This window comes from Cyprinus carpio, chromosome B8 (genome assembly GCF_018340385.1).
Source record: "Cyprinus carpio isolate SPL01 chromosome B8, ASM1834038v1, whole genome shotgun sequence".
Lineage (NCBI taxonomy): Eukaryota > Metazoa > Chordata > Actinopteri > Cypriniformes > Cyprinidae > Cyprinus > Cyprinus carpio.
This window is the reverse complement of record NC_056604.1, coordinates 13,883,887-13,893,769: the sequence shown is the minus strand read 5'-3', so window position 1 is coordinate 13,893,769 and position 9,883 is coordinate 13,883,887. Positions and strand designations below refer to the sequence as shown.

Here is a 9,883-nt window from a genome sequence, read left to right as displayed (position 1 = left end):
TGCTTGCTTTTCTTTCAGAGTCAGCTTCCTCGTCTTCATCCTGATTTGTGTGTGTCATCATCGAATGCAAGACTTAGAATGCAGAAGCAATGGATATAACTGATAAGACACATTCCCTAGTTTTAATATCAGAATCAGAATCAGAAGGAGCTTTATTGCCAAGTATGCTTGCGCATACAAGGAATTTGTTTTAGTGACATAAGCTTCCAGTACACAGAGACAACAACACAGTCAAAAAAAAAAAAAAAACCTTTGCAGATAAATAAGTGTATAAACAATTGTGCTATAAATGATAATGGGATAGGATTGAGTAAGATGCAGGGATGTACTAGGATGAAGGGGTAACAAATAAATATAAGGATATTGCACATTTTTATTGCATAAATGGGGAACATTTAACTGTTCATGAGGTAGATTGCCTGGGGGAAGAAACTTTTCTTGTGCCTGACTGTCCTGGTATTTGCGGCTCTGAAGCGCCGGCCAGATGGCAAAAGTTCAAAGATGGGGTAACTTGGATGTGAGGGATCCAGAGTGATTTTCTGAGCCCTTTTCCTCACTCTGGATGTATACAGTTCTTGAAGGGTGGGCAGGGGAGTACCAATAATCCTTTCAGCAGTCCGAACCGTTCTCTGTAGTCTTCTGATGTCTTGTTTTGTAGCTGAACCAAACCAGACAGTTATTGAAGTGCACAGGACAGACTGAATGACGGCTGAGTAGAACTGTTTCAGCAGCTCCTGTGGCAGGTTAAACTTCCTCAGCTGGCGGAGGAAGTACAACCTTTGTTGGGCCTTTTTCACAATGGAGTCAATGTGATTGTCCCACTTCAGGTCCTGAGAGATGGTGGTTCCCAGGAATCTGAATGACTCAACTGCAGCCACAGTGCTGTTCATGATGGTGAGTGGGGGGAGTGCAGGGGGGTTTCTTCTGAAGTCCACGATCATCTCCACTGTTTTGAGCGTGTTAAGCTCCAGGTTGTTAAGACTGCACCAGACAGCCAGCTGCTCAACCTCTTGTCTGTAAGCAGACTTGTCACCATCCTGGATGAGGCCGATGACTGTAGTGTCGTCTGCAAACTTCAGGAGCTTGACAGAAGGGTCTTTAGAGGTGCAGTCGTTGGTGTACAGCGAGAAGAGCAGTGGCATTAATACCTGTTGCATTAATATCTGAAGAATTAATGCAAAAGGACACAGCTGAACACTTAGTTAGTCAGTAGCCCTATTTTTGGACCTTCCGGCCCGCCATAATCAGGGGTAAACTCAGTAGCTACTGGCAGTTGTATAGTGAATTCCCGCGACAAGTCAGTAGCCCTATTTTTGGACCTTCCGGCCCGCCATTATCAGTGGTAAACTCAGTAGCTACCATAGACAGTAAAAGAAATGGACACAGCGACCCCGTTGGATTCAACGGAGACAAGTGAAGTCAATTAGAAGCACGCACTTCCTGGGGGTCAAGTATACTGCGCAGACTCAAACTCAGCTTGATGACGTAAATGTCACGTGAGCAACCTGTCTGACAATTGTAAGTCTTCTAATCACTGTGCCAAGAGAAATCTGAATCACCCACCAAATCTTGCAGACGTTGTTGAATAATTTTGTTTTATGGACTCTCTATGGGCTTCTCCCTTGACTTCATGCCTCCACGTCCTCCCGATAGCCTCATAGACAATAAAAAGATTGCCTGCGAGCTTCTCCTCCTGTCCATACGGTAATTTCTCTACTGTGCGACAGAGAGTCGCAGGTTATTACGCAATCGTTAGCCTATTTTTACAATTACTGCTTCTACGGGGCCATAACGTAAGATACAAGGTAATGGGGCCTTTTATCCATTTTCGTGTTTCTTTAGAAATAATGAATGGACAAATGGAGTCTTTAAATGCCTCAGATGTAAAGTTATTCACTGTCAAAGTGACGCCAAAATGAATGGGAGTCAATGGAATGCTAACAGCAGGTGGGGGGTCCGCTAGCCAATGGTGGCGCCCAGGGATGCTTCAATAAAATATGAAACCCTGCCCCCCTGGTAGCTACTGGCAGTTGTATAGTGAATTCCCGTGACAAGTCAGTAGCCCTATTTTTGGACCTTCCGGCCAGCCATACAGGGCCTCAAGACTCTCCATAAATGTCTTGCAGCGATCGTTTTCCTACCACGGATGCTAAACATGATTATTGCAAACTGTCTAAACTGAAATATACATGCATACATTCATATGAGGAATTTTAAACAGCTAATTTAAGAGAACAATTTATTTAAATGCATAATTTATTGTGATGTATTGTAATGAGGTTTTTTTTTATTAAAATTTAAGAAGATCAGGCCCTTTCTTTCGGAACATGCTGCACAACTCCTGGTTCAAGCTCTTGTTCTGTCCAGGCTAGACTATTACAACGCTCTCTTGGCTGGTCTTCCAGCCAGTTCTATCAAACCTTTACAATTAATCCAGAACGCGGCAGCCAGATTAATTTTTAATGAGCCGAAAAGAATACATGTCACACCTCTATTTATCAATTTGCACTGGCTACCAATAGCTGCTCGCATTAAAATTCAAGGCATTGATGTTTGCATACAAAACCACCACTGGCTCTGCACCCCTTTACCTAAATTCATTACTTCAGACTTATGTGCCCTCTAGAAGCTTGCTTTCTGCAAGTGAACATCGCTGGATTGTGCCATCCCAAAAAGAAGCACAAAGTCACTTTTATGGACTTTTAAATCCCTCCTGGTGGAATGACCTGCCCAACTCAATCCAAGCAGCTGAGTCCTTAGCCATCTTCAAGAATCGGCTTAAAAACACATCTTCCATCTTTATTTGACCCCTCTAACTTTTTCACTAAACTATTCTAATTCTATAAAAAAAAAAAATTTAACTACCTTTCTAATCTTTTTGTATCCTATCTATTTTCTTTTCATTTATTATACAATTATAAAAAAAGACCTCTAACACTAGCTTGCTCTATTCTTTTTCTATTCTATCGGTTTTCTTTTTATTTATTATATTATTTAAAAGCCCTTGCTACGTATACTGTGTTTAGGCTAATTGAGACTTGTTATAGCACTTACATATCATTGCTCTTTTGTTGTTTTTGATTGATTCCATTGTCCTCATTTGTAAGTCGCTTTGGATAAAAGCGTTTAAATGACTAAATAAATAAAAAAAATTTTTTTTTTTTTACTGAGCTCCGGTAAATTTCACAGCTGGCAATGGGCCTGACCTCGATTCCAGGATTAGCAGAAAACTGTAATTTTTGATGACTTGTTATAGTCATACTACCAGTATTGTGAAATGGTTTGTGTGTGCTGAGTAAAATGTGTTTGTATGGACGCTTTCTTTTTCATATGCAGAACACTTGTTCAAAATTAATAAATAAGAAAAAAAAACTTGCTATCGATTGCACGCACCAAACAATTTGTTCAAGATTACATATTTTAGAATTATGTATAATAAATTAATGAAAGTACTTATTATCGATGATTTCTCTTTAACCCGTTCGTGACTGTAATGCGTCAAGCCAGCTTTCAGCGCGCTGCAGTGACGTTTGCATCCACGAGAGTGACCGGAGTCTGAACGCGCGGCGGAGCGGCGGGACACGGTGAGTGAACTGTTAACGAATCCTCGAACCACCGTGACCCGGCACGGTCGTTCACAGTTACATTCACCAGCTCACGCACTATACAACGAGCGCCGGGTTTGGGAGAAAGGTCGCTCAACAAAACTTGACGTAACGAACATGCTAAGGTGCTAGCGCGAGCTAATCAGGCGTAGGCCGGCTGATTGAGCAGAATTACCCCCGCACAGCAGCGCTGATGTCTGTCGGAGTTCACAGGAAACACCGGTGCGTTTACAGGCCACGGTCGCTCCTGCGAGCAGACGAAAACAAACACCTGTCCGCATGTTAAGGGTGAAATATTTGATCTGTCCGCGTTAAATGGGATTACTATGTGCTGGTTAACAAGTTAAACTCTGTGTGTTTGTATTTAACCTGCGTTTTGATTCACATATGAACTCACAGTGTCCACATTGGCATACAATCTCACTCGACAACTGACCAAAATGAGATTACAGCTGCTGATCTAGAGGAATGTTTCGTGCAGACTGAATCCTAAAGCTGTAGAGGAGATGTAACGTTAGTCTTTTGAGTCACTTTATAATTACAGTCCTGGTGACACCGTAGTGTTGTTGAACCGTTTAGGGGAGACAGTGGTCATCTGTACACCTGTTGCAACGAGTTGTATCTTTATTTGTGATATTTAGTTTAATCTGATGACATTTAAAGGTGTAATCATGAAAAAAAAAACCTAATAGATTAATAACATTCACTGGTTAGGAGAATGGCACAGTCTTGTCTGTACCTTTTTATTGCGTACAGTGATTGACGTTAAATGGTGTGAAAGGAAGGTTTCCTTACTCATGGCTTTTCCTTTATTTATTTATTTTTTAATTTTTGAAGTTTATTAGTTAATCACACCACTGAAAATATTGCTGTACATACTATTAACTGATTTGCTTATTTACTGAACAAAATGGGATCTTATGAGGGTCCGACAGGATGACAAGGCAGTCATTCTTCTCTTCCAGTGACCTGCCACTCATATGAGATTGCAGCAATTAGGAAACAACAACGATTCAATCAATTCCAGATAGACAAAATCAAGTTCCGCCTTACATTTTCCTCATTCAAGAAGCTGTTTTTTTATCTGATATGCATCACAAGGACATTCACAATCACAATTTTCACTTCATGCTAACTTTAACTTTCCTCAGTGTTCAGAATGTTTTACTTGAGCCACTTTTTTCTAGATTTAGTTGCTTCAGGCTGAATGAACTGGTGCATTAGCATAGCATCAGTTGGATCTGCATGCAGTAGATAAGCTGTTTGTTTGGTCATTTGGATGCATTTGCATCCTTGATCAGAGTGGAATTTAAAGTGCACTCTGAATGACCTCAAATGGCCCTGTAAAACATTTGCTGGGAATATCCACAGCACAGCTGTAGAGACGGTGCTTTAAAGGAAACTAGTTTAAACAAACAATTTATCAGAATTTTTTTTTTACCATGCAAACTTTATAACTAAAGCATCCTACCTCGGCATGAAATGGAAGTTGTGGTAGTCTTTTCTTTAGTATTGTGAGGGTGGGGCTTGATGTTTTCTATCTGGAAATTGTTGGTCATGTGATTGACGGGTTGCTTTAATGGGCGGGAGGATCATTGCCCCCATCACGCTGACATGCATGTTATCAGAGAAAAGAATTTTGAGTTTAAAGTAACTTCAGAGCAACACAACAAATCTAGATTTAAAATAATGTAGGTGACAGAGCGCTGCATACCCAGTATGCTGAGAAATCTTTGAAAAAGTGGTATAAATATGGCTAACATTTATGGTTCTGGAAACCTCTGTGCTAACCACTTCCTCAGAATACCAAAAACCTGTTTTAAACTTCAAACTTTGCACTGATGAATGATAAGTGTGTGTGTGCATGCTGTGATTGAATCTTAACAGGCCTCAACAGAGAGACCTACCATGCGTGAATATAAGCTTGTGGTCCTGGGCTCTGGAGGCGTGGGGAAGTCTGCACTGGTAACTTCAGCATTTTTAAAGTCTACATTTTACTGTATTATAAATGGGCATTGTATGCAGTATTTGTAGTGTTTTTCTCTCTAGTCTGTAGTATTTATTCAGGTCTTTATTTGTATTGAGTGAGATTCTGGTCTTTTACAGACAGTTCAGTTTGTACAGGGAATATTTGTTGAAAAATATGATCCCACAATAGAAGACTCATATAGAAAGGTAAGTAAACCATTTTGGGAAACATATAGGGAAATGCGTTAATGCAGTACTGACACCCTCTCTCTATGTTTTTTTTTTTTTTTTTTTTTAGCAAGTTGAGGTTGATGGGCAGCAATGTATGCTAGAGATCCTGGACACTGCAGGCACAGTGAGTTTAATATGATGCATGAACTCAGCTGGCCAATTAGTTAATTAGTCTTCAATGTGAACTCAATAGATTATTGATTGTTTGCCTACAGGAGCAGTTCACAGCGATGCGGGACCTGTACATGAAGAACGGGCAGGGTTTCGCTCTGGTTTACTCCATCACAGCACAGTCCACCTTTAATGACCTGCAGGACCTACGGGAGCAGATTCTGAGAGTGAAGGACACAGAGGATGTGAGTCACTTTGAATAATAATTCATGAACTATATTATTATTATTGGTGTTGGTGCTTGCTTTGGCAAATCATTATTTTTTTAACACTTTTTTTTTTTTTTTGTGAAAAAAAAAAAAAAAAAAAAAAAAATCATGAACTGTCAACAGCTATAGCAAGTTCTAACCAGCAAAGGCAAAACAAATAAAGCACACAACTTATTTGATTTTACTGAGGCAAGAGCTTTGAGACAAATTTGCAGAAGCTGTGTTCACACTGATGACCAGAGAAGAGCTTTGAGACAAATTTGCAGAAGCTGTATTCACACTGATGACCAGAGTACCCATATTCTTTATTTTCTGATATATATATATATATATATATATATATATATATATATATATGTAGTCTGTATGTAAGGGCGCCTATTACTGTTCCATGTTTTAGTAAGATTTTTTTTTAAAAATGAAATTGGTCTTGGATGCTATATAGTCTTAAAGGGCGCCTATTATGTCCATTTTTACAAGATGTAAAATTGGTCTTGGGTTTCACCAGAATGTGTCTGTGAAGTTTCAGGCCAAAATACCCCACAGATCGAAATTATAACAGCTCGAAAATGTAATTTATGATAAAAAAAAAATGGGTCAAAATTATTGGTTTTTCTTTTTATGCCAAAAATCATTAGGATATTATGTAAAGATTATGTTCCATGAAGATATTTTGTAAATTTCCTAGTCTAAATATATCAAAGATTAATTTTTGATTAGTAATATCCATTGCTAAGAACTTAATTTGGACAACTTTAAAGGCGATTTTCTCAACATTTAGATTTTTTTGCATCCTCAGATTCCAGATGTTCAAATAGTTGTATCTCGGCCAAATATTGTCATATCCTAACAAACCACATATTAATGGAAAGCTTATTTATCATCTTTCAGATGATGTACAATTTCAAAAAATGTACACTTATGACTGGTTTTGAGGTCCCAGGTCACATTTAGTCCAATCATAGCAAAACAGAATTTTCTGCAGCCATTACTCCAATCTTCAGTGTCACATGATCCTTCAGAAATTAGTCTAATATGCTGGTAATCAAGAAACATTTCTTGTTATTATCAGTGTTGAAAAAGTTGCTCTGCTTAATTTTTATTGTGAAAATTGAGATACATTTTTTCATTTGAATAGAAAGCTCCAAAGAGCAGCTTTTATTTGAAATGGAAATCTTTTGTAGCATTATAAAAAAACTTTACTGCCATTTCTGGACAATTTAATGTATCCTTGCTGCATAAAATCATTAATTTTTTTTTTTTTTCTTTAATTGCATTGACCACAAACATTTGAACAGTAATGTGTATATGAATCCATGTTACATGAGCACGGGATATATTTTGTGCCTCTAAATAAGACACTAATCTTTTAAAACCCATGTTTCTTTGAACTCTCAGTGAGTGTGGTTGCTAATTTAAGCCAGATGCAAACATAGAACACATACTCATCAGATGTCTCTCTCTGTTTGTATAGGTGCCAATGATCTTGGTTGGGAATAAGTGTGATTTAGAGGATGAGCGAGTGGTTGGGAAGGAGCAGGGTCAGAATCTTGCTCGTCAGTGGAGTAATTGTGCCTTTCTAGAATCTTCTGCCAAATCAAAGATCAACGTCAATGAGGTGAGTCACAGTTAAAAAAAAAAACATATGCACCAGGTCACATTAAGACGGTCCTCTAATGGAAGTCCTTTGTGTTTTTGTCTGTGTGTATCAGATCTTTTATGACCTGGTAAGACAGATAAACAGAAAGACGCCGGTGGAGAAGAAGAGAGCGAAAAAGAAGTCAAACTGCATCCTGCTGTAACACAGCTGCATCACTGCAGCAGCTCTGAGCCAGGTAGTCGATCAGAAGTTCATTAGGAATCAGTACATGTGCTATTAAGAACTCCTTTCATCCATGATCAATGATAAAGATTTCACCCTGTGTGTTTTTTTTTTTTTTTGCATCAGCGATATCTTCTAGGGATCCACAAAATACAGCCTGAATGATAAATGCTTGATTAAATGGTTAAAAGACTTTTTCTATTGTTTTAATTGTTACAGAGACCATGTGTATGTTAAAAGATCAATGGATTTTTCACATCATGACCCATTTAATATCAGTGGATCTTTAATATCTGTGGTGATACCTGGAGAAAGCTATCAATAAGCATTCCTAGTCATCTTAATGGCATTATTTGCATCTTGTTGCACTTTTTGCATTTTTTAGTTATGTTGATGTTTTTTTTTTGTTGTTGTTGCTGTTTGGATTGCATCTTGTTGCACTTTTTTAATTTTTGTTTTGGATTTGTTGATTTTTTTGCTTTCTCATTCTTTTCAGATTGCCGAAATGAAGAACTGTTGCCCAGCTGGCCAACATTCCTGTTCCTCTCTACAGTTATTGGCCAAACAATTAGGAAGGCTGAACACCAGACTCCTCAACTAATACACAGACTTGACAGAAAAAGAGAGATGCAGCCTCTGCCTTTTCTTCCAGAGCAGTCTTGAAAATTTTCTTCCCCCTGTTACTTGATTACTGTTTTTTTTTTCTGAAGGAGATTCCACACTAAGGATCTGTGTCTGGAGCAGAAGCTCCATCTGTGACATGGCAAAGGGGGATTTGACAGTCTGGGAGAGGGTTCAGGACTTTCTCTGTGTGTCCTACAGAGAGAATGGGGACATTTCAAAAACATGCTCATGTTTGTAAAATGATCAGAAATGTTTATTTTTTTCCCCCATAATGTTTGGACTATCACTAATCATTTGTACAGAGAAAAGGCTGTGTCCTTCATTCATCATACCATTTTCTGAGTGGCTCACTCTCTGCTTAAATGTTCCCCATAATATGCTTAGATTGTTATTTTCCTTTTATCTAAACAAACTGTGAAAATGAAAAATGTCCTGTTTTCTTTTGGTGGTAAGGTTAAAATAAGAAATTTGGATCTGTCTATCTTGAAGATTAAGATATATTGTACTGAAGCCAATGCATTTGTTTTTCCACAATCAAAATTAGATAATTTTTTCCAGCTTTTAAAGATAATTACATTTTAGTATATTTTCGTCCTTTTTTCCCTTGGTTGTATTTTGCGGTAGGCTGTAGCTCAGCCTGGGATAAATATCAACCGTTTTGTGCCTGAGCAGGAGAAGGATGAAATCAGATCTATAATGCAGAGATGACTTCTCCTCCGATAACCGCTAAACCAATAATCAATAGTCAGTCCTTGACACTTCATTTGCCATGTTAAATCAGTCTTGATGTGTCAAATACTTTATTTTAGTTTTCATTGTTCTGCTCCATGGTTTTGTTGAGCATTTCAAACAAAGTGTCTGGCTGGCTTTTGATTTGTTTTTAAAGTAATGTGTGCTTTGATTTTTTTTTTTTTTTTTTTTTGGGACATAGATTTAAATAAATGTATTTCATATTGATGTGTTCTTTTGTGTATTTCTAGATTACCATTCCTCACCAACATAGACCATTATACAGATACAGTGTTTCAGTGTTGCTCACTTTATGTACTGTAGTTACAAATATAGGACAAAGCCATATAAATAATTCACTTATCTTACATTTTTCTACAAAGTTCTTTTGCAACAATGCAACAAACATAGGTGATTTATACTTGCTGCACTAAATGCAAAAAAGTGTCTCTTAATTCATAAACATTCATGATTAGGTGTGACAAAAGCAGATTTTCATGATGCATAAGACTTGAATGGCATAT

General features: G+C 38.0%; 1 protein-coding gene across 2 annotated transcripts; it reads left to right on the top strand.

Annotated features, from left to right (window-relative positions):
* Positions 1-3,474: 3,474 nt before the first annotated feature.
* On the top strand, positions 3,475-9,587 carry LOC109094421 (ras-related protein Rap-1A-like). 2 transcript variants are annotated; one of them, XM_042729855.1, is made up of 8 exons: positions 3,475-3,584; positions 5,493-5,570; positions 5,712-5,780; positions 5,872-5,928; positions 6,020-6,160; positions 7,659-7,802; positions 7,897-8,019; positions 8,503-9,587. In XM_042729855.1, exons 2-7 carry the CDS (start codon positions 5,514-5,516, stop codon positions 7,984-7,986), a joined length of 558 nt encoding a protein of 185 aa, XP_042585789.1. In that variant the 5' UTR covers positions 3,475-3,584; positions 5,493-5,513; the 3' UTR covers positions 7,987-8,019; positions 8,503-9,587. The 2 variants fall into 2 exon arrangements, with proteins under 2 accessions (XP_042585789.1, XP_042585790.1); XM_042729856.1 differs by lacking the exon at positions 3,475-3,584 and adding an exon at positions 3,636-3,827.
* The last annotated feature ends 296 nt before the right edge of the window (positions 9,588-9,883 follow it).

Excerpts from the sequence above, each read along its gene's own strand:
- LOC109094421 (XM_042729855.1), top strand. The coding sequence starts at position 5,514 with ATGCGTGAATATAAGCTTGTGGTCCTGGGCTCTGGAGGCGTGGGGAAG. Across the intron at positions 5,781-5,871 it reads TAGAAGACTCATATAGAAAG|CAAGTTGAGGTTGATGGGCA; the intron begins GTAAGTAAACCA and ends TTTTTTTTTTAG. Across the intron at positions 5,929-6,019 it reads TCCTGGACACTGCAGGCACA|GAGCAGTTCACAGCGATGCG; the intron begins GTGAGTTTAATA and ends GTTTGCCTACAG.